Genomic DNA, 25,857 nt, shown 5'->3' with positions numbered 1-25,857 from the left:
ACAAATGATGAGTGCTGGACAGGGTGTGGAGAAAAGGAAACTCTCCTACACTGTTGGTGGGAATGTAGTTTGGTGCAATCACTATGGAAAATAGTATGGAGATTCCTCAAAAACTAAAAATAGACTTACCATATGATCCAGCAATCCCACTCTTGGGCATATATCCAGAGGAAACTCTAATTCGAAAAGATACATGCACCCCAATGTTCACAGCAGAACTATGTACAATAGCCAAGACACAGAAGCATCCTAAATGTCCATCAACAGATGACTGGATAAAGAAGCTGAGGTATATTTATACAGTAGAATACTACTCAGCCATAAAAAAGAATAAATTAATGCCATTTATAGCATTAATTTATTAATGGATGGACCTTGAGGTCTTCATTCTAAGTGAAGCCAGAAAGAGATGGACCAGTGGACTAAGTGAAGTAAGCCAGAAAGAGAAAGAAAAATACCATATGATATCACTCACATATGAAATCTAAAAAAAGGAAAAAGACACTAATGAACTCATCTACAAAACAGAAACAGATTAACAGACATAGTAAACAATTTTATGGTTACCAGGGGAAATGGGGTAGGAAGGAATAAATTTGGGAGTTTGATATTTGAAAATATTAACTACTATATATACAAGTAAATAAAAAACAAATTTCTTCTGTATAGTACAGGGAAGTGTATTCAGTATCTTGTAATAACCTTTAATGAAAAAGAATATGAATATGAATATATGTATATATATACATGACTGGGACAAACGTGCTGTCCACCAGAAATGGACACATTGTAACTGACTATGTTTCAATTTAAAAAGAAAAGAAATACGTAATTTTGGGCCCTACCCCAGATCCAGTGAATCAGAATCTGCATTTTAGGAGGAGTCACCTGGGAGTCATGCATGTTCATTTTTGAAAAGCACTGCTATAGGTCAGTAGTTTTCAATCTTGGATGCACATTTGAATCATGGGGATTTATAAAATACAGGTATCCAGGTGTTTCCCCTACTAACCTCCAGAGGATCTGATTTGATAGGTCTGTGGTAAGGCCCAGGAATCAGTATATTTAAAAGATTCCAGATGAACCTACCATATTGCCAGGGTTTAGAACCACTGGGCTAGAAGAAAGACGTTAGGGATGCTCTGTCATAAAGGGAGCTAGGATTTGGAAGAGGTCATTTTACTTGCTGTCTCCTATGCCTCGAACACATCTTTCTCCATCTTCACCCATGTAGTTCCTGGAGATTCAGGTCAAGTGCTCAAGTGTTACTTCCTTGGAGAAGACCCTGATGACTCTGAAATTACTGCCCCCACCAATCACTACTGTATTTCCTCTGTTTGTTATCTTAACACTCATGCACGTGTGTGCTATCTTATTATGTTATTTATTTATGTATTGTTTCTCTCTCTCCAGAGAAGGGATCTTAATCACCTCTGGTCACAGTGCTTCCAAAAGTGTCTTGTACATAGTGAAAAACTAATAAATGTTTGTTTACTACTAGGGGGAGGGTATAGCTCAAGTGGTAGAGCACATGCCTAGCATGCACAAGGTCCTGGGTTCAATCCCCAGCACCTCCTCCAAAAAATAAATAAGTAAACCTATTACCTACACCCTCTCCAAAAGTAAACAAAAAGTAAATTTCTAAAAAAAAGTTTGTTTACTACTATCTTTGTGAAAGAAGAGCAAAAAATATTTTGGAGCAGATCGGGGAGCCATAAGGAGAGGACTGAGAGGAGGAGAAGAGGGAGAGAAAAAGATAGAGAAATAGATTTTGGCCAAATAGGAAATGTCTGAATGTGAGAAAATGATATGTGTTATGAAATGGAGAACCACACAGATATGTGAGAAAGAGAATAGTAGAAAAACAATGGCTAAAGAGAGAAAAATGTCTTGTGATTGGAAAGGCAGAAACTGATGTCAAGGAGATGACAGTTATGATACTTGCATGAGGTAATTCATTTTTGATCCAGGAAAGTTATTGGAGTGGAGGGTTGGAGGGGAAGAAAAAAGACACAAAACATTTTTAAAAGAAATAACACAATTGGGTTACTGACCAGACAAAGATGATACTCATCTCTAGGGTGGATTAAAAGTGTTTACCACTTCTTTGCAGCCCCTCCCATTAACAGGTGGAGTCTATTCCCCCAGCAATCCCTCTTTGAATCTGGGGTTGCCTTTATGATAAAGTCTGACCATCAGAATACTTCAGAGGGACACTGAGCCTTAGCTTCAAAGAGTTTTGCGGTTTCTGCTTCCACACTTTTAGAATCCTGCTGCCTTGTGAGAAAATCCCAGACTAGCCTTCTTGAGGAAAAGAGGCAACATGAGCAAGGAAAGGCAGGTCTAACCATTCTAGCTGAGGTTCTACCACATGAATAAGGCCATCTAGGAACCTCCCCATTCCCAGCATAATAACAAGAGGACTATTCAAGGGGACCAAGTTGTCAACCTACAGAATTGCTGTATATTATCAACAACTATTAAATTTTGGAGTAGCAGCAATAGATAACTGACACACTTTCCCAAGTTTTGCATGTGTGATTCAGCAGGTGAATTCAGATTAGAGACTTTCAAGTTGGAATCCATAGGTTAAAAATAGGTACTAATAATAATTCTTAATTTTATTAAAAATCATGAATACAAAGGCTCCTTTCCCACTGAATCAAGTTCATCACTCTTTTAAAAGTTCCATTCAACTTCTAGTGAAGATGTATATTGGGCAGATGTTTCCAAGATGTAAACAAGCAATGTGCTCTTTTTTCACTTTCAAGATTTTGAAAGATACTTGATAATATAACATCTTGCTAAGCTTTTTAGGGTAGTATGTTCTTCAGAAACCCTTTGCTAGCTAGCCTTTTCTCTAATTTATTTATAATTTATAACATACCCATTTCCAAGAGGAGCTGAGTCAGCTCATCGATAATGGTATGGCTAGAGGCTCCTTACTGACGGTTCCAGAGAGAATTTTTCTCAGTTTTCTCTTCATACAAGCATAAATCAGGGACTGGAGTGCAGAACTGGATCTGGTTTACTGTAATATACTACAGAGTAAATTGGTGAGCTAGAATGCCAAGAGGCATGATGAATACTGATTTTTCTCTCATTTATTCTACCCTCTGCCCATCTGTTTTGGTTCCTCATCTTCAGTTGTTGAAATGAAAATGTACTTAATTGCTCTTTCAAGGACTCATAATTCCATTTTATGTCTCTGTGTCCATAGGTCTATTACCATCCCATGTCTTACAGTCTCCGTATTTGCTTTTGGGGGAATAAAGTACAGGCACATTTCCATCAGTGAAAGGTAAGTTTTATAGTATGCTCCAAGTAATATACTAACATCTGTCCAAATAGGTCAGAAAGACTTATGAATATGACAGCCATGGGATTTTTTTCAAAGCTTCTGTATGAGTTTAGTTCATGCAGTTCTAAGATAAATACATAGGGAAATGTGCCCTTTACATAATGGTTTGCTGTTTTATTCTGACACAAAATATTTTACTTATACCTCAAGCTACTTTTATTTGTCCTCAAAAAGTCTGAAATGTCTGGCACCAAACACTGGAAATGGGATGCAAATTAAAAACACATTTAATTCACTATGATAGGAAGATGTGAGAGTGTATAGAGACATGAGATATTCACATTATACAAACAATTGTTCTTTGATAAGGGTGCAGTAACTGCTCAGTGAAAATTAACACCTGTCTTATAATTAAGACCCCCAAGGAACCTCTCCAAATTATTCTCCTTTTCAGCAATAGAGATATGGTTATAAAATGAGATTCTGCCTGAAATGCACAGGAGCAAAAGCCAATATTTCAAGACTATGATTATATTTTACATGACTAAATGTTTCTGAGGCTTCGCCTATGAAAGTGTCGGGATAAATTTGTGTCTAATATTAACAAATGCAGTACTAAATTCAGATTGTTATAGCTGGGCACATGTGAGGGGCAAATCATGCAGATGATATTACAGATCTTTCTGTTAGCAATTAGTACAAAATATTACATTTCTACCAGAGTCCCCCATGCATAATAACTATGGGCTTACTGTCACAAAAAATTCATATGCTGCATCCAAACCAAAGAAGCTAAAGCTGAAATGAGTGCATTGCGTATTTTTGAAAAGGCCAAACCTTTTAATCAGTTTTAGGTAAAGATACAAAAATTGTTTGCTCTAATCAAATAGGGATTAAAAAGGGTAAATGCACATTTCTAACAAAAGATAAAATGTATGTGTTTTATATATATATAAAGATATATATTTTAGATATTTATTTTTAGATATTTTAGATATTTATTGATTTTAGATAATTTTTCTATTAAAGTAATATATTTATTTCAATAGAAAAATTATCTAAAGAAATATATTACTTTCAATTGAAAAATTATCTAAAATCAGAGTGACAATTGCTGTTCTACAACGTTGTTAGCCTGGACCTGTGCCCAGAAGGTTGACAACAAGAAACTCAAAGCATCCTTCACTAACAAAACATGTGAAGAAGGTGCAAACAGGGTGAACAGAAGTTACTTTTATAGCTGCTCTGATGCCTACATTTGAACAACATGCCCTGATTTAGAGTTGTAGAAAACTATAGTGGACATACTGGTGTTTGAATAGTAACTAGCATTGGGGGACGAAATGGGGACAGAGAGAGGAGGGCATTTAAGGGCTAGGATGGTGGGTGATCACATGTCCAACAAACAAAGTTTAGCTCATTAAATAGCAAATGGATGTCAACTGATGCTTTTTCATCATCTTTTATTATAGGAAGTCCCATTTTCTTTACAGTGATCAACCACATCCCACTATTTTGCTCCTGCTCTCATATATAGGAAACAGTAATTGGCATTATAATCATCTTTGATTATAAGAGTACTGCAGTATTCTTGTGATAATACATAAGTGACTCTGCATTACTGTGATAAGATCCTTGGTGACAACTGGATGTTAAAAACAATAATCTGGACTGTGTCTCTGCAGGTCAATAACAAGGTAGGATAAAACTTCAAACCTCAGGTTTCACCAAGTGGTTGGAAAATGTGTATTTGAGAGAGTTAGTGTGTTACCACATTTAGCTAGGCTTACCTTAGGTTACAGGTAAAAAACACAATTCATGACTGCTTTTGTAACATTAACAAGCAAAGCATCATCTTAAATATTATATTTAGATAAATTGTGACTATAAATAATAAAGTTGATATATTCCTATATTTCATGTGCATTGAATAAAAATAGAAAGCATCAACTTGATATTAATAAAATGATATTTCAGGCACTCTTTATGGAATGACATCTTGCCAACAGCTACTAATTTTAACTTCTGTTCTTTAGGAGAGTAATATATTTTACTATGCCACTCATAATCTATTTTAAACATCACACGGGTTGTTCTGTGTTAACTACTAGTCTGTAGAAAATGGGGCATGAACAAATCCAGGTTTTGTGTTTTCTAATACAAAACTTTACTATTAAATAAATAATGGTTTTCTTGCTCAGTTTCAAATTTCAGAAGGGCAGGTGGTTGTTCTCATTTTATAAAATAACATGTAAAATATAAATGAGAATCGAAAGAGAAGGCTGGATTTGTATTACCCTAATTTACTAAGAAGAAGTCCTGATTTGGGAAGTCCAATAAAATCTCTATTCCGAACTCACCGACATGTGAAAACAAAGAACACGCTGCAGAGCTATCCCCAGTTATTTCTATTAGGAAAAAAGAAAAAGGCCTTGGGTACCCAGCTAATGTGTCTTTCACCCACACAGAAGACAGGACTCTACTTGACATCTCTGATGAATAAATAACCTATCATAACTACCATATTGTTTTAAATCTTAGAGGAAATAGTCTCAATGGTTAGGACAGAAGAAAAGTATGTATTTATTGACATTATATGTATTTAAAAATTTTAATTGTATTTTTTGTAGCTCATTTTATCTTTATTCTTCATTGAAGTAACATGGCCTCTAAGTCCAGAAGAAGTAAATGAATAAATAATTGAATTAATTAATGTTGGATATATTGGGAAAACCATGTTTTCTTTTTTGTCTTACATTAACAGTCAGCACAGAGGTTAAGAAAGTAAGACTTAAAAGACAGACCTAGGTTCAAATTACAATTCTGTTGAAAAGTCAGGGTGAACCTTGGAAAGGTGACTTAAATCACCTAAATTCAGTTGTTTTTTTTTTTAAATCACACTGTGGAGATGACAATGTATGGGATGTTGCAAAAGTTAAAAGAACAGCACATAAAGTATTTAACGTCATTTCTGACAAGCAGTAGGCTCTTAATACAGCTGAGCTTTCAGAGAATTACTGCTATGATGAACCATGTGTGGGGAAAGGGATTTTTGGAAGTGCCTGGGATGGAGGGCAGATATATTGGGTAGGTATGCCTAGGCACTGAGCTGGCTTGGTGGGGTTAATAATGGTGGTGGGTTGAATTTGGCTAACTATGAGAGACTGACATCAAAATAGTTCCTACTAAAGGCACAGATAATTTGTGTAAATTCTTCAAGATAGTAATGGAATTTCCATGTATAAATAGCCTGTGTTGTGCAAGAAATTCACTATTTTGGATCCAATAAAACCCTAGCTTTCTCACTGGCAACTGTCCGTGGCAGCTACTAGTTTCTTTTGGAAGAGCATCTGGTCAAGGAAAGCTCTCTCATGATTTCTGCATTTGCTGTGTTCTCTACAGCACAATTTTAAATTCTTTGTTAAATAAATTAAGAGCATAATCTAACTATACAGTGAGTATATAGATTCTTTCCACCACTATGTGGCTCACCTGAGATAATGCAATGATTGTGCCTAAGTCATTTATCGTGATTTTTTTTTGATATATATATATCCATAATGTGGGCCAAATTAAATTGTGTTTTCTAGATAATCAACCAAAGAAAGAAAATTGACTATACAGTATATGCTACTAAACATATATCTGAGTGTTAACTTATTGCTATCAAATAGGATAAACATCTTATTTTTTACAGTCAGCACCAGATTAACAGCACAATTTTATATGTATTCTTCATTGAGGTAACATGAGCTCCAGGTTAGAAGAAGCTTTTCTCAGAAGACATTTCTCTTACTACATACAGATTCTCTTGCCTGATCCAGGATCCACTCTCGCCATGAGCATTATAAAATTCCACTATTCTCACATGTGATGTGATAAAACAGGCCCTTCAAAACGTGCCAGGTGAATCCATTCTTTGGTCTCTTGCTCCAATTTAGCTTACGGATAAAGATAGAAGGAAAAGATGAAGTAAAACTATCAACTGTCTCTATTTGCAGATGACATACTATATATAGAAAAATCCTAAAGACACTGTAAAAAGACTATTAGAAGTCATTAATGAATTCAGTAAAGTTTGGAGAATACAAAATTAATATACAGAAATCTGTTGTGTTTCTATACACTAACACAAACTATCAGAAATTAAGAAAAACAATCTCATTTACAATTGCATCAAAAAGAACAGAATACTAAGGGATAAATCTAACTAAGGAGTTGTAAAACTATAACAGACTGATGAAAGAAACTGAAGACAACACAAACAAATGGAAAGATATACCATGCTTGTGGATTAGAAGAATAAATATTGTTTAAATTGTTTAAATGATCATGCTACCCAAGGCAATCTACAGATTCAATGATACCCCTATCAAAATACCAATGGTGTTTTTCATAGAAATAGAAGAAATAATTCTAAAATTTGTATAGAAAAATAAAACACCTCAAAGAGTCAAAACAACCTTGAGAAAGAAGAACAAAGCTGGAGGTACCATAATTTCTGATTTCAAACTGTACTACAAGGCAGCAGTAATCAAAGCAGCATGGTACTGGCACAATGAAACAGGCTAGAGAGTCTAGAAATGAACTCACACTTACATGGTCAATTAATCTCAGACAATGGAGGGAGGATTGTACAACAGGTAAAAGATTGCCTCTTTAATGAATGGTGTTGGGAAAATTAATCAGCAACATGCAAAAGAATCAAACTGGACTACTTTCTCACACCATATACAAAAATAAACTCAAAATAGATTAAAGACTTAAATGTAAGATCTGAAACTATAAAACTAGAAGAAAACATAGGCAGTAGACTCTCTGACATCAGTCTTAGCAATATCTTTTTGGGTATATCTCCTCAAGCAAAACTATGCAAATGGGAGTACACTAGATTAAAAAGTTTTTGCACAGCAAAGGAAACTATCAGCAAAAAAAAAAAAAAGGCCACCCACTGAATGGGAGAAGGTATTTGCAAACGATATATCTAGTAAGGAGTTAATATCCAAAATATACAAAGAACTCATACAACTCAACATCAAAAAAAAAAAAACCAAAAAACAAAACCCAAAACAAACAAAAAAACAGCCTGATTAAAAAATGGGCAGAAGACTTGAAAAGACATTTTTCCAATGGAGACATACAGATGGCCAATGGGTACACAAAAAGATGCTCAACATCACACTAACCATCAGGGAAATATAAATCAAAACCACAATGAAATATCACCTCATTCCTGTCAGAATGGCTGTTATCAAAAAGACAACAACTAAGTGTTGGCAAGGATGTGGATAGAAGGGAACCTTTGTGCCCTGTTGGTAGCAATGTAAATTGGTGTGGTCAGTATGGAAAACAGTATGGAGGGTCCTCAAAAAATTAAAACTAGAACTACCATATGGTCTAGCAATTCCATTCCTAGGTATTTACCCAAAGAAAATGAAAACTCTTATTTGAAAAGATACATGCACTCCTATGTTCATTGCAGCATTATTTATAATATCTGAGATATGGAAGCAACCTAAGTGCCCACTGATAAGTGGATGGATAAAGAAGATATGGTATATATACATAATGGAATATTACTCAGCCATAAAAGAAGTAAATCTTGCCACTTGTGAAAACATGAATGGACCTAGAGGGTATTATGTTATGTGAAATAAGTTAGACAGCAAAAGACAAATGCCATACAATTTAACTTACACGTGAAATCTAAAAGTGAAACAAATGAACAAACATAGCAACACAGAAAGAGTCAGAGATACAGAGAAGAAACGTGGTTGCCAGAGAGGAGGAGGTTGGGGAGATAAGAGAAATAGGTGATGGAGATTAAGCACAAACTTCCAGTTACAAAATGAATGTCATAGGTAAGAAATGTACAGTGTGGGGACTACAGTCAATGATAATGTAATATCTTAGTATGGTGACAGATGGTAACTAGAACTAGACTTATCATGGTGATCATTTTGTAAGTTATCTAAATATTGAATCACTATGTTGTGCACCAGGAATTAACATAGTATTTTGGGTCAATTATACTTCAAAACCAAACAATGTCATAGAAGAAGAGATCAAATTACCAGAGGTGGTTACCAGAGGTGGAGGGTTGGGGGGGGTGGAAATGGGGACTAACCAGGAACTAACATCGTGGTGTAGCTCAGTTATATGTCAAAAACCAACCAAGCAACCAAAAACTCATAGAAAAAGAGATCAGATTTTGTGGTTATCAGACAGAAGGGTGGGGGTTGGGGGAAGGGCATCAACATGGTCAAAGGTAAAAACATTCAGTAATAAGATAAACTAAGTACTAGGGGTGTAATATACAACAAGATAAATAAAATTAACATTGCTGTATGTTATATATGAAAGTTGTTAAGAGAGTTAAATCCTAGGAGTTCTCATCACAAAGGAAAAAAATATACTTTTTTTTCATATCTATATAAGATGATGGATGTTCACTAAACTTGCTATGGTGATCATTTCATGATTTATATAAGTCAAATCATTATGCTGTACACCCTAAACTTATACAATGCTGTATGTCAATTATATCTTAATAAAACTTGAACAAAAATTTATTTAAAACTAAAAAATGAATACAGAAAGATATTAAAAAGAGAACTGAGAATAAGTAAGAGTTATGTTCTTACTTGTGTCTTGCTTTATAATCTCATTTCAAAACTTGAAGTAGAAACTAGTCTGGGAAAGCCTGACATAATAGAAGTATGGCGTATTTTTCCACAACAGGAGAAATTTTAGAAGATGAGAAAAGAAGAAAAGTCTGCAGATACTCTATGTAACAATTCTTATGCTTAACCTAATGCAGGGTAAAGAGAAAACACTCTTACAATTAAGTGGGAGACACTTCTGTTTAAGTGCAGCATAAAGAAACTCTATATAGCATTTATAAAATGAAAATGTTTGCTATATCGGAAATAAATTTATTTATAAAATAATTATATACATTTTAGAAAAATAAAATAATTATATACATTTTAGAAAAAGTATATAGATATTTTTTAAATCCCCAAAATTTAACACCTTTTTTGTATAAGAAAAATCACTATTATCTAGTGCTCCAGGAGAATATTAAAATTTCCTGGACCTAGCAACTGAACTGAACAGCATGTATAGCAGTTGGAAATACACTTCCCTGTGGGACAAGTATAAAGTAAATTAACATTATAAGGCTGGTATAACTTTGTAACTGGAAGATTGGCCCTTTTGTTATCAGGGACACTGGGAGATTTAAAATCCACAGATGTGACAGGGAAAGACACGAATTGAGTTTTCTTACTATAAATTTGTTTAAATGCATATGAAGCATTGATCATTGACAGAACAAGAACTTGGAGCCATTGTTGTTGACAGTCAGAATGAAAATTTCCTTTAAAAGAAATGTTCAGAAAGTGATTCCATTATTTTCTCTCTCACAGATTTTAATGTGTTATTGTAATTTTTTCGTGCTTCACATAAAATGTGATTTTTTTCAAGTTTAGTTCTAGATAATTAAAGAATTAATTTAATTCAGTCTGTTAGATTAGTGTTTAGGTTGCAAGTTCCTATGCATTATCTAGTTAATTATATTCATGTTAATAATTTAGCTTGAAAACAATATTAAAACTAGTTGGATTACATTGGAAATCCACTTCAATTATTATTAAAATATGCCATTTTACTTGAGAAGAGTGACCATGGACATACCAATATTGAATATGATAATATAAATGTGTATTACATATTACACTTCATCTCTCCCATCTCAACAAACTTGATACTTATTTTTATTTTACATGTGATGTATTTTCATTAAATATTGTTGAAATAGATAGAAAAAAGTTTAAAAACATATATTCCCAAACATAACCAATCTTTACCTTCTGGCATATTTGAAAAGCCACCATTAGCTTTTGAGGTAACTATTAAAAAACTAGAGCACAAGCAAAAATTCTAGTTAAAATGCTATTAAGCTTTAGACATACATAAGACGTTAAAACCAGAAATAATGGCATGTGTAAATGCATTAAAATAGGTAAATATTGAAATAAAGGGTACTGAAATAATTTACATTTCTATTTGTTAGAAAGAATTAAGGCCACTAATATAAATTCCCCCAAGGAAAATATTAGCATAATATAACAGTCCTCCCTAAATTTACAAATAACCTTTTTAGATTAGAATTTATATAAGATCCAAGAATTCTATTTAACTACTGATATTCAATGTATGTTCAGCTTGGCATTACTGAATCCAGAAGCTGTTAGTAAAACAAAACAAAACCAAACTGCTCTCCATTTATTGCACATGTGAGTAAGACTTGAGCTCATTGTCACTGCTTCCAGGTTCTGTAGTGCAAGAGAAAGTTACAAAGCAAGATGCCCATGGATTTGTGCAAAAAGTCGGAAAAGAAAAGTCAGTCGTAATTCAAGGCTTACAGTGTTTGTCCAGCTGATTATAAACTCAGGAGGATTCTAAAAAAATTTAATAAGCCCAGATCTTTCATCTGTCACAAAGGCAATGTCAACTTTAGGTAAAACTGCAAACTCTGAGATGGGCAAAATAAAATAAAATCTGCCTTGGGAGCTTCGCTGTAGGTCTTCAATGAACTGACTAAAGCATGCTGAGGATTTTCTCAGCTGTTCTTGGCTCAGCGGGATGGAGACAAAAACAGCAGGCAAACAGCAGAGGCTGGATAGACAGTGTCAGAGAGAGTGAAGAGTAGCACTAGCAGTTGCAAAAAAGGAAAAACAAAAGTCAGTCTTTCTCATTGGAAGTGAGACAGAGATGGAACCCAGAACTAATGGCTAAGTTAGTATACGTACAAACACACTCCATGCCCTCGCGCGCATGCCAGTGTTGGCAGCCGTCACACTTCTTCCCCGTGGCTCCAGGGCGGCACGTGCAGATCCCCGTCACAGGGTCACAGGGAACAGGCAGCGAGCCATGCGAGTCACACTCACATTCTTGGCAGGAGCCTCCAGGGCTGCTTGGGCTGCCGGTATAGCCAGGAGCACACCTGAAGTTAAACAGCGACAAAACAAAGGAGGTTAATAGTAAGTCATGTCTCAAAATTGTTGTTGCTGTGTGTGTGTGTGTTGTTTTGAGTGAAACAAAATTGGTACCAAAAGTCAAGAGATCAGGGGTTAGCAGACTTTTCCTGTAAAGAGCCAGATGGTAAATATTTTAGGCTTTGCAATCAAGAAGCAAAATCAAACTCTTGCAGTGAAAGAGAAAGAACTTTTCAAACATTTTTGGTTGATGGAATTCAAAACGTAATAATAATCAAGTACAAATTGTTCTATAATAATAATATACTGATGTAAAATCAATCCAATAATAAGGAGAATGGGATTCTTGTTGTATCAAATTTACTTAACTACGGGACAAGTCTAGTGCTTCCTATAATCAATGTTTTGCCTATAACAACCATTCCTAGCTTGAGTGGCACACAGAATTATCATTGCCATATTCGGCGGGCCATAATTTGCCCACTATGCTCCAGACCATAAGCCTTTTTTTGCAGCTTTCATTTCTAAGTTAGAAATGAATACAATTTTATATTGACTCCTGGGCTTTCCTAGGATGCATCTGAGAGATCAAAATGACCAAATAATTCAACTTATTAATTTTGCGAATGAGCAAAAAGAAGCAATTAAGTGGCAATAAACTACTAAATTTTTATTTAATTCTTTTGGTCTTTCTACTACATCTTTCTCAAGATGGATTTTTTCATTGTGTATCCATGAAGCGAGATAATGTTATGCAAATAAAATATGTAATACCAATCTGGGAACTTAGAAAGGAAATCCAACTGGATGGTCCCAAAATGCCGTCTGTTCATTGACTTTTCTGTCCTTCTGTGCAACCATCCACCTAAGTATATACCACTGTCAGGTATACTACTGGAAGTCTGGTAACTTTACAAGATGCTGGCAAGACCATATGCTCTGGTTTACCCTGGATGGTCCCAGGTTGTCTGTTGTTTTGGCTTAACTATTAAAAACATGTCCTGTCTCTCCTTAGAGTATCCCGGATTGGACAATAAATTATATATATAGTCAGTCTAAATATAACCATATCAGAGTTTTTGTTCAAGAAGTAAATAAGGGAGAAAGTTGAGAGACAGTAGGATATGGAAGCCAAAAGTTGTAAACACTAGCCAAATAATCTTGGACCATATTTAGTGGCGTAAAAATGTAGAAATTTACATGGCTGATTGTGAAAGTTAATTCATCCTTTGCTGGTTAGGAAAAAAAAAAACCAAGAAGAAAGCTATCCATAATGTTAGGTTCTTATACATTTATGGTTTTAATACTTTATTTCCAACATACTACTACAAATGCTCAATACAAGTATCATTTAAATAAGTCCACTTAAATTGTCTCTGAACATTTGCAGGTGAAATAATTCAATTCTAAGCAGGTTCAGACTGATTAAATATTCAAAAAGTTTATTACGAGAGTAATGAAGATACAGCATGAGTAGAGGTTTATGTGATACAGGGACACTCAAGATATTTAAGCAGTTTTAGACCTGAGCTGATGAGTCTGGGCAGGTCATAAGGTGATTTAAATGATTTAAGAAGCTCTCAGAAGTGAAACAAATTTATTTGGAAGGTTACAATAAAAATATAAGCAAGAACTTTGGTTTAATTTAGCTGAATAAAAGCAGTTTTTAGGGAAAAATATAAAGCTGATATAACCAATCATTTATATGTTAGAGATGATGAATGTGAAGCTGTAACAATATTTGAGAACTGCAAAAACAATTCAAGCCGTTCCCATTTGATAGTATATGACCCTGCTCATCTCTATGCTATAGAAACTGTCAACTCTTATTGATTAAACATGAATGGATATTAAAAAAATAAATTTCCTGTAATCATTCTGCCTTAAGACAGTAATTGTCATTTCAGTGTACCCTTCCTTTCTGTTCTATATACATGCTTTTGAGGATAGTGGAAACTCCAATTTATAAATGTAGCTATACTATCAGATATTTTTTCATAAATTATGGCAGATAATCCCCTTGGTGTCCAGGGATGCTTTTAGTCATCATCCTACTGGTGTTTACAAGGGCATGAGATGAATATTTGCCTAAGCATGAATACTAAAGCACACTGATGGATACTGAAATACATATATTCACAGTTTATATAATATACATATATATTATATAAAATTCACAACAAATGGAAACATTTTTGGATTTTGTACTGCTTTTAGTTACTTAATTGTTACTAATTTCTGTTGGCATGGAAATTGTGAATGTACTATTTTTTATATATGTATGTATATGCAAGTAGTGGATATTGTGTTTAGAGTTAGCACATACAAAATTATTTAGAAATATGTTTTGTAAACATATAGAAATTATAGAAACCACATTAGAATTTATAAAACTTAATTATTTAGTTATCTCTTTATTTCCATTATTAACACAACCATTGCTGGTTATAGTAAAAGAAGATTCTTAAATGGGTGATGATAAAATTAATAATGGTTTATATCTGCAAAGAGATTTGTAGTTTAAGGAAGTGCTCCTAGAATAGTCCAGCAAAGGACTGATTGAAACAGGAAATGGAAAAGCAAGTATCCAAGCAACAGTGTGATTCCAGATGATGTCCCAGTCTTAGTCTGATTCCATGGAAAACTCTGGGGCATAAATAACATCTGAGAATTTATTCAGCTTTGGGGCAAAGGAGCTGGACTTTTGTACTCCCACACTTGTGAGTCACGGGCTCTGGGCCACTGCAGGAAGGCGGAGTAATTTCTCAGGCCTTTTTGCCTCTCCTGTGGAAGAGGAGACTTCTGTGTAGGTACTCAGGCCGGGTATCCTCTACACACCTGGTCTTCACAATGTTCATGTGACGTAGGTGGAGCATCAGCTATACTAATGTTACACGTGAGAAAAATGGGACCCAGCAAAGTTTGTGGAGCTCAGCCAAGTCCATAGGTCTTTATAACACTTTATACTGTTATTGATCATGCTACAATTATCATGTTCATATAATTTTAATAGTCAATTTCAGTTGCTCTCTGCTACTTTAAAGATAATAATCTAAAACTTACTAAAAATGGTGGTGATGAGTTTGAATACCCAAGATATAGATATATTGGGTATCTTATAGAAAACATGGACCAAGAAAATATAAATTACAACTTTCCTAAATAGTTGGTCTAGAATTGTGTTTCTTAACTTATTATTTGTATTACAGTTAGAATTCAATTTAATAGCTATATACACGAGTTATCAGAATTTGTAAAAAATATGGTGAGAGGAAGCACTTAAATAATTTTGCATGTTGAAAGGAGAACCAAATAAACACTTAGTACTATTTGGGTTGCTCTAATTAAGAATGCTTGATACCATTTATATTCTGAATTATGTATACACTCGCTAGCATAATGCCATAGTGCTCAGAGCAGTGATTGGCATGCAGCTAGTGGTAGTCAGTGTTTTCCAGTGAACTAAAATGAGAGCAATGTGTGGCCAGCTTTTTGCTATTGTTAATTACCGATAAGCTTTCAGAAACTGATTTGATTGATTTGTTCCTGTACAACACTCCCCTACCCCTCTCTTCCTCTCTAATATAATCTAATACATGTTAGTATATATATGTATATATACATATAAAACATACTAAAACATAAACTAAATAATTGTGAAATAATTTGGAATCTTAGAAAAAGTCTAAATATAGCATGGAAGTAAACAATTTTCTTTGGATAAAGTCTTAAGGTAAAAAAATAGTTTTGAAAGCATATAAACTACTAGAGAATATGAAAATAATGACATTAGGAAGATAATGAATCCTTTTCTGTCATTACGTGATCTCTCTGCATCATTACTCTACATGTACCGTGACTGTTCCTACCGTTCGCAGTACTGGCCCTCGTACCCCTGCGGACAGGCTGTGCAGCGGTAATCATCCAGGCCCTCCATGACACAAGAGGGGCTGAAACTAAACCAGAAAAAGAAAGACTGTGAAAAACATTTTAACTTATTTATTTTATAAATTTAAGCAGTTCTATCTATTACTGAGATAATTGTAACTATTTTGAGATGGTTATAAGTGCTGTATTTATAATTATTCATAAGTTCCTACTCAAGGGTAGGATACCACAAATACATACTTCCAGTAACAGCAAATAAATATATTTTTTAATGAATTAACAATGCATCACACTGACCATGTTAAACTTTGACAACTATGAAAATATTAAACATCTAGCAAAAGTGTCCTATTTTTCATGAATCAAAAGAAAAACATGATGAGAATTCTTGCACATTTGTGGGATAGTAGAATAAATATTACCAAATATCTTTCAGGTAAAAAATAAAAGGAAGGCATAAAAGCTATATAATTTTTTCTTGAAAATTCAGCCCAAATTGCCATTGGCACTTCAATGTGTGAAGCGTGAATAGATGTTTCACTTAAAATAAGAGTACCTTTTCTAATTTATATACTGATTTCAAACTATATTTTACTTTAAACACAAAATAGTGTGATTTAGTGTGAGGAAGGAAGAAGGGAAAGCTTTCTGCACGAAAATGAGTAAGATTTTCTAACAATGTTACAATCTTTTCTAATAGGCAGGTCTCATATAACATGTCCCATCTTCACAACACCACTGGTAGACCATGGCCAGTCATTTTACCTGACAAAAGAAAGACTAGATGAGACTCAAAAACTAAACTATGCTAAAATGTACTTTCAGGTTGTTACAAACTTCTCTCAAATATAAGTAGTGAAGCATTCCCTGGACAAAATGCATGGTGCACTAGAAACTTAGGAAGAAAAAACATGTATATTTGTTGCAAAATGGTAATGCTGCAAACCCACCTTCCTTTTTGTTGGTCCACAAAAAAGCAATAAAGTATTTAGACCAGAGTCACAACTTCTATCGGTCAGGTACCATTAGGATCCTATTTTAATTGTCTTCTAATGCATTAAATCAATAGTACATGAATGAGTAACAAACTCTAACCTTTGCAAAATATGTGAACAGACTGATCTACTACTCATAGCCTCATTATCCAACCATTTTTCTTTGCCCTCACAAAAATAGACTAACAAACACATAATTGACACATCCTGGCAAGCTGCTAGCTCTTTAATTTAAAGCTTGATGCCTAGTTCATCTACATACACACATACACACACACACGCAAACTCACATACATACACAGACACTTGGAAACAGATTTTTAGATGTTCAAGTGAAACACTATAGAGCCAACATAATTAAATTATATTCCTTTATAGTAACATATCTGTCTCAATTATTATGCAGGGATGTTGTAATTCTCCTTAGATAGTTGATATAAAACTTTTTAGAATTATATGATGACGGACTGAAACTTTTCCTTACATCACATATAGGGACCTATGAAGGAGGAAGCAGGAAATACATCTTACTCGAAGTTAGAATTTACTCTTTATGCTCTCAAATCCCTCATCGCCTCCAAATATGCAAATTGTTTGCCAGGCCACTCAGAAATTCTAGTGTTTTTCTCTGGGGGGCCATCTTTTACATTACCGTAGATCTGTTAATTCCAAATTGGCCTCAACAGTCTCTAAGATTTAGAGTCTGCTACTCTGTGTCATCCCCTGTGGAGACTATGGGAATGAATTAGCTTCCTGGATCCCGCCCCCTTACCCCAGTTCACTAGTTGCTCCTTTTCAGTCTCCTTTCCTGGATCTATGTCATGTCCTTGACCTCTTAATAGGCTTCAGAGTTCAGTCTTCAGATTTCTCCTATCTTGTCCTATCCTGCCCTCTCTCCCTGAAACAATCTCATTCAGTCTTAAAGGCTTTAAATATTGCATCTGTCTTAATGGATCTAAAACTGAGCTCCTGTCCTCCAAAAATACTACTGACCTCTCTGTAGTTTCCCCAGCTTAGTCAGTGGCCATGCTTTGCTTCCATTTGCTCTGCCATACACCACAGAGTCAACTTTGTTTCCTTCTTTCTCTCACATTCCACATGGATTCTATCTGCAAATGCTCCTGGTGTTACCAGCATTGTCACTGTATTAACCTGTTCTAAGCCAGCTCTTGTCATGAGAAGATCTTTAGCCTTCAGGACATTTAGTTACTCACTGGGGCTTCCCTGACTCCATCTCCTGTCATCCTTCCCCTGTCACCATTCAGTCTGCTCCAGCTGCCCTAGGTCCTGGCTGTCTGCCAAGCATGGGCCTGTCTCCTGGCCAGTGCACTCGCTTTTTCCTCTGGGTGGGCTGCTCTCCCCCCCGATAGTCACATGACACTCTACACTACTTCATTCAAGGCTCTCAACAAGCCTCACCTGTTCGCGAAGATCTTCACCGAACACCCTAGCTAAAAGGGTACCCGTACCCCATTCGCTCCAAATTCAGTGACGCTGCTTTGTTTCTCCCGGCAGCACTGTCACTATCTGATATTACATTACATATCTGTTTGTGTTTCTTCAGCTTTGTTAAAGTATAACTGGCAAATAAAATCGTAATATATTTAAGTGTACATGTGATGATTTGATATCTATGTAAGGTGTGAAAGGATTCCCACTGTCTAGATAATTAATGCATCCACCACATCATATATTTACCTTTTTTTGTGTGTAAGAACACAAGTTCTACTCTCCTAGTAAGTTTCCATTTTACAATAATGTATTATCAACTATGGTCACTATGTTATATATTAGATCCTTAGACCTTATTCCTTTCATAACTGAAAGTTTGCACCCTTTTATCACCCTCTCCCAATTTCTCCCATTCCGCAGCCCCGGCAACCACTATTGTACACTTTGTTTCTGGAGTTTGTTTATTTGTTTGTTTGTTTTTAAATCACTCATAATTGAAACCACACAGTTTTTGTTTTTCTATGTTTGGCAAAATTGCTGAGCACGTTTGGAGAAAAGCAAGAAACTCAAACTTGGCCTCACTGTAGAGAGGGGGGAGCCTGGAAAGAGGAGTCAGACTGCACAGGGTTCCTAATACTCTGCTAAAATATCTGACCTTTCCTGGGTAGGCAGCGGGAAAGTCTTGAGAGTATGAGAGTAATGCTGTCTGTACTCTCACAATGGTTAAAAGTTTATCGTATCTGTTTTGAGAGATATTGAAGACTTGAACTAACATGTGGGTGAGTTAGTAATCACTCACCACGCTTTACCCTTTCCTTTTCATCGACTACACTGGTTGAAGTCACGGAAGAGAGATATCTCAGCCTCCTGCATCTATATTTCAGAATCTATTTTTCTGTCTCAGGAAGAAGTGTCTCTCTTCCTTGCCCTGGCTGGTTTCTTTGCTTTGCATTTTAACCCTTCTCTTCCCACCACATGTAGGTCTTTGCTTCGTTAACTGATGTTCCAAGCTTTAGGCTGTGACATTAAAGAGTCCTGAAATCACTTTAGTGGGTTTTGACTAAAATTTCTTCTAATACTGCAAGAAAATAAAAACTGAATAAAAGTTACAGTATATAATATATTTATTTAGATATCTATGCACTTTTTTTTTGTGTTCTAGCTTATCATTCAGCAAAAGGTTTTCTTACAATGGTTGTGATCAATAAAGTTCAAAAGCCATTGAACCAGCCACTCTGATTTGGTATTTTGATTCTTACAAGGTCCTTTGCATTAAAAAATATACTTAAATTACATAAATCATATAAAACAAAAATGAAACAAATATGAACACGCTTTTTTTTTATTGATCCTGCTAATCAAAGTAGGACTCTTTCTTTTCCTTCTTGAAATTTCTTAGAGCTGTTCACTCACACCCTTGTAACCCAATGTCTGCTTTCACTGTTGATTGTCCAAATCCGCCAGGGACCCTCACAGTTAATTGCCACTGGATGTACTTAGTCTCCCCTTGGGAGGGCAACATCTGAGCTCATTCACTGCTGCTCTTTTCTCTCTAGTCTTGCCTCTTTTTTTTCTGGCTTCTTTAACGTAGGTAGTCCTGCCTTTCCTTCTTCCCATGTGCCCCGTGAGTAACATTACCCTGGGAAATCTTATTCATAATTCGTTCATTAACGTATATCTTCCTTCTTCTGCCCTTCCAAATTTTAGATTTTCATTTCTTGCAGCTATTTGCATATTTTCATTTAGAGAGAACTTTCATATCAATTTAACCTGTTTGAAACATAAATCGTCTCTTTCTTCTGCTGCAGCTCTTCCCTGGTTTCCCCACTTCAGTTAATGGCACCACAATTTTGGGCGTCAGTCTGGCTACAAACCCCTGGCTTCAACTAATGCCTTGCTCAAACCTGTCATATCTAATTAGTTATCAATTCTGTAGAGCTGCATTCAACAATTTTCTCACATCCATCCCCTCGTCTCTATTCTTGTTGCTATTACCTACTTTCAGGTTCTAATTATCTTTTGCCTAAGCTAGGGCGATAGCTTTTTAATCAGTCTCTTTGCTTTTCTTATTTGCCTGTTTCAATTCATTATACTCAATTCCATCATAATAGTCTTCCTAAAGTGTGGCTCTGATCACATTAACTTTTTTTTTTTAATAAAAACTTAGGTTTCTTTTTAGTGTTTCCTCATTACATAGACAATTAAATAGCAATTTCTTAGACTGGTATTCAAGAATTTCTACAGTATGGCCTCCATTCTCTCATTCATTTTGATCTGTAATTATGAAATTCTATTTGAACCCATGCTCCAAACTCTCTTACCAGTCCTTAAATATGCCTTGTGTTTTTCTGTTTCTAAGCTTTTGCTCATAAAATTTTCTACTATCTCCATCAGTAAAAGTCCTTCAATCTACTGTTTAAAATTTATAGTAAATACTACTACTTCTTTTAATATGTTCTTTAAGCTTTCAAAAGTAAGTGTGGTATTTTGTGCCTTTGAATTCTCTTTACATCTAAACTGACTTCTCTGAAGATACATGTTTTATTGTAAGCCTCTCCAAGAGATATTATGCTTCTTTTTTTTTTTTACAACTTAGTGGGCATAAGTGGAAATAATCTCTTTACCTGAGTTGCTTTGTGGTTCTTATACATTCAAAATAAGATGTCCAGGATTCTAATTCTGAAAAGTACCCTATATATATATATTTTTTAAAGCAAATTCTTAGAGAGATAAATGCCCTACCATGTAGAGATTCAAGTCTATAAATCACTTAGCAGGAAATTAGATAGCCTTAGCAAAAAGGTAAGTGAAAACACCTAGGGGTTTTCATCAATATATAAACCAATGCAGAATGTTGACAGCACTGAAATAAAATATTCCAGCATTTGTTTCCCCTTATGACTGTGCTTCCATGGTACCAAGCTTGGACTATCTTAACAGAAAGGGGGCTGTGATTCTGGGAGATACTGACTTATTTTGGAGCATAACAGTAAGCCACCCTGCTTTAACAGCACTATTTTTCAGTTATTTCCTTGATAATTCTTTACCAGTTGTGAATTAAAAACACAAAAAGAAAGAAAACAGCCACTAAATTTATGTAATATGCACCATACAATCCTTCATAGCTGAATTTATGGCAGAACTCTATGCAAACACTAGACCTTTCTAAAAATTTATAACATTATGCACATTTGTACACATATGTATTTCATGAATATATGTTAATATTGATATTTGCATTTCAATTAATAAGTATTATTTACTTGGGGCAGAGTTTTAAAGGAAAAATGAACCATAGAGTATTATGTGCTCACTTTTGCCTTTTTTTAAAGTGATCAATATTCCTACATCACCTTTTAGATGCCCTAAGTTTTAAAAAATTTTTTTTGGTTTGCTTTGGAGGGGAGGTAATTAGGTTTATTTACATAATTTATTGATTTATTTTGATGGCAGTCCTAGGCATTGAACCCAGGACCTCATGCATGCTAAGCACACACTCTACCACTGAACTATACCCTCCCCCCTTGTTATGTTTTTATATTGTTAAAAAAAGTCTATCTTAAATTGAGATTTTATCTACATAAAAAAAATAGCCAAATCAGAGAAAGCCCATGTGCTACACAGATGGTGTTACTGATTGGGAAATATGATAATATTTCTTAATCTTACTTGTTGCTGGAAGAAATCAGAGGGCAAGCACATTGCTGACAGTCATTTGGCAATCCCTTGACTATTCCATAGTATCCAAGAGCACATCGGTCACAGAAATCACCAGCAGTGTGATGCTGACAATTCTGTAAAGGAAAAGGGATGTTTGTTTTTAAATTAATGAGAGGTAGAATATAATTCATCACACAGTTCTCCACCTATGAATGTATGTGAGCTCCTGTAAACATACACACACACACACACACACGCACGCACACATCAGTGACAGAGAATTTAGTTCTTAAACATACATATTTTTAAAGAAACTCTTTTATTTGAGAACTTAATACTGGGTCATTGTAGCTGTACTGACAGTAAGAGTTTCTGTTCTTTTCCCTGCATCAATCTGCATAAATGTTTCTCTTAACTTGGGGAATAGACGTCACAAATTTCTAAAATTGATTATATCATCTGGCCATTCATGTTTCTTCTCTACAAGGTGCTAAAGAAAGTACTAAAAGTCAAGGGTCTTGGTGCATGCCTGTCAGTGGGCTTTTAAAAACCAAACCAAGGTGGAAAGCATAAATGTTTTAAGAGACAGCAACAGGAAAAAAAAGAACCCCCCAAAATAGGGAAAAAAAGTCAGCCTATTTACCATATTAAGAAAGTTATTTATCTGATTCTTGCCAAACGTTGACCATTTTTTATAGATAGAGAGAACCCAATCTGAAACCAGGAATCTCAGGTCAATATTTTCTTTTCATGCATGCATAAGGGGCGCTTGGGTATTATGCTTTGTGTTTTTAGACATTTCCATAAGGAAATGAAAACAGTTTCAGAATATTGTGTAAACAGTTTTGAAGTTAAAATTCTCATAAAGTGGAATTATATTTAACAATATATTCAGCAATCATTCACGCAATAAGAACTTAGGAAGAGCTACATGCCAGGCACTGAGAAAGGTACTAAGAGAAATCCAGTGGGGAGAAAGGTAAAATAACATTCTACCCTATAAGAATTTATTTCCACTTATGGAGATTTCTTTTAAATGGCAAATAAGAAACATGGGAGCACTACTGACTGCTGTTTAGTGGAAATGTGACATCTGATGTTGGGAGTTGAGGAAAGGGAAGAAATAGAGAGAATTTGGAGTTGGATTTTGGCTTGATTTTATAAGACAGGATTTGGAGTGATCAGAAGAAGGATGACTTCTTATACACATTTTTTTTAAGTTGAGAAGCAAAAAAAAATCAGTAACAAAATAGATGTATATATACGTTAGTGAAACCATCTCCTGATCAACTCAGCTGAAACCACAGAGCCACTAGCAGGTATAGTAAACTTCCCTTATGCTTCATTCAATCAATCAAGAATATTTATTTTTCATGTGTCTTCTAATGGCCAATGTTTGGTATATACGGTAATTCACCACAAACAATAACTGAAGTCACTTTCTCTGCAGATATTGCCATAAAATTTTATTTTTTAGAACTTTGGTTGACTCTTTTTGAGAGTTTTTATGCTACAGTCTGGGATGAAACCAGGACATTATTATGATGAATTTTAGACCATTGTTTTGTTTTGTCCTGTTTACATTTTTGATGTTATATTTGAAAATCTATTGTGTTACTTACAGATATATTTTATAATTCACTGTTAAGTGGATCCAGTTTTCTAATATGATAGGATACCAACCTCAGATATTCTAATTCCCCGCCTCACTCTTAGCAGATTTTAGCCTCCTGTTTTCAGAGAAAAGGAAGCCCTCACTTTGGTGTTCCCTCATCTTCCTGGCCAACAACACACTATCCTGCCTGCATTACTTTCCATCCCTTCAACATTTAGTTCTGTCCACAGGAAGCAGTATTTTGTTCTTTGCCTAAAGTTGCTCTCTTCCTAAACTCTCATTGAGGAAGAAGGTCCTCCTGTCTCCCATTTCCTCCAACACCTGCATTTTCTCCATCTTTGATGGCTTATTCCCACTGACAGCTGAGGTTGATCAGGCCTTTCTGATCTCAAAAACATCCCTGGGGTCTCATGTTTCTGGAAAACTTCCATCCTACCTTTGATAAGCTTTTTAAAAGCACTGTTTACACTCCTGCTCTCTACCTCTTCATCTCCTTTTCACTTCTTCACTCTTTAAACTGGCTTCTGATTTCACTATTGAAAGATAATTCCAGGGTCACGCAGAAGATCTTTGTTGCTAAATCAAAATTTACTGATAATAATCAATTTTCATGATACATGAATTTTTCTGCAGCAGCTGTTATTTCTGGCCACTCTTTCTTTGAAATTTTCTTTTCCTACGGTTTCTTTAATAGCACAGTACGTTAATTTTTTTCCTACCTCTCTTTCTTATTTTCCTTCATGAATTCTTCCTCCCTCTTCTGTTGAATAGGATTGGAGTCCTTAATTCTAACTTTGGCTCTCATCTCTTTTATTTTCTACACGTTCTACCTTGGTGATTTCAACCATTAGTATAACTTCAGCTATAATCTCTGTGCCCCAAACTCTAAATTTGATATATTCAGCCTAGATTTCTATCTATAATGAGTTCCAGACTTACACTTCTAATTGATTCTTAGATAAATCTTATTGTACAACGTGAAAGCATTTGAATTTGATGTGTCAAAATTAAGCTCATCTCTTTTAAATCCTGCTAATACTTTTATATTTTCCATTTCATTTGAGGTCACTGTCATCTCTCTGGCATGGCAAAGAAGACCTTTATAATCTGGCCCCTGCTTACATCTCCAGCCTTAAGTGTAGCCACTGCAACCTTTGCACACTATGCTAAAGCCATCTGAAATTCTTAAATTCTCAGGGACCATCTGAAATTCTCGAATCATGCAGTGCTCTCTCTTACCTCTGGGAACTTTTCATATGAGAATCCCTTGTTCTGGAATATTTTCCCTCTTCTTACCTAGCTAACACCTATCCATTCAGCTCTTATTTTTACTGTCACTTTCTCTGATAAACATTCCCTGATGCCCTAAGTCTGGGCTAAGTGTTCCTTATCACTCAATATGGTGACTGAAATATGCCGACATTCAATGACTATTTTGAATGACACCACAAATATATGCACGTTCTAGGTATTAAAGATAAAACTAGACAGGTTTCTTAAGATGAAAAAGGTCAAGTTTCAAGTCTAAAGACTTTACAAAAGGGTGGTTAGCAGGGAAAGATGATTTGCTGTATTTGGATATTGATTTCGGTAACACTATCTTTTCTTATTTGAACATCCAGAGGAACCATGGTATTTTAGCAATAAAACAGCCATTCCATTTTTAACAGTACCATGGTGAAGATAATGGTTCCAAGATAAAATAATTATCTATGAATTACAGTCTCAAATCATTCAGCAGGATACCAAATGATGAATAAGTGTTAACTGGGGAGTGTTGTAAGAACATACTTCAAAGTTATAGAAATGAACATGCTCACCCAAAGTACATGGTCTCTTAAATGACAAATATCAGCATTAACCTTTGTGAAAAAATGAACAACATAATGAGTTATTTTATGTAACCTAATATAACATTGATAACTGAATCAAAACACAAAGATA

General features: G+C 34.9%; 1 protein-coding gene and 1 long non-coding RNA gene across 3 annotated transcripts in view; one reads left to right on the top strand and one right to left on the bottom strand.

Moving 5' to 3' along the window:
- LAMA2 (laminin subunit alpha 2) overlaps positions 1-25,857 on the bottom strand; it is a 518,385-nt gene that overhangs the window by 132,743 nt on the left and 359,785 nt on the right. The window contains exons 30-32 of the mRNA XM_072965855.1: positions 22,308-22,432; positions 16,173-16,259; positions 12,118-12,311 (exon numbers count right to left, since the gene is read on the bottom strand). Coding sequence (XP_072821956.1) covers positions 12,118-12,311; positions 16,173-16,259; positions 22,308-22,432 — 406 coding nt within the window. The remainder of the gene's footprint in view (positions 1-12,117; positions 12,312-16,172; positions 16,260-22,307; positions 22,433-25,857) is intronic.
- The window catches only part of LOC116281501 (uncharacterized), a 50,719-nt gene that overhangs the window by 4,747 nt on the left and 20,115 nt on the right, over positions 1-25,857 (top strand). Inside the window, exons 2-3 of one of the 2 annotated variants that reach the window (XR_012074991.1) lie at positions 3,221-3,301; positions 4,774-4,998. This is a non-coding gene — a long non-coding RNA (uncharacterized lncRNA). The remainder of the gene's footprint in view (positions 1-3,220; positions 3,302-4,773; positions 4,999-25,857) is intronic. The other variant, XR_012074990.1, reaches the window with a different exon arrangement.

The sequence above is a fragment of the Vicugna pacos genome, chromosome 8 (genome assembly GCF_048564905.1).
Source record: "Vicugna pacos chromosome 8, VicPac4, whole genome shotgun sequence".
Taxonomy (NCBI): domain Eukaryota; kingdom Metazoa; phylum Chordata; class Mammalia; order Artiodactyla; family Camelidae; genus Vicugna; species Vicugna pacos.
The sequence above is the reverse complement of the archived record's forward strand: the minus strand, read 5'-3'. Positions and strand labels throughout refer to the sequence as shown.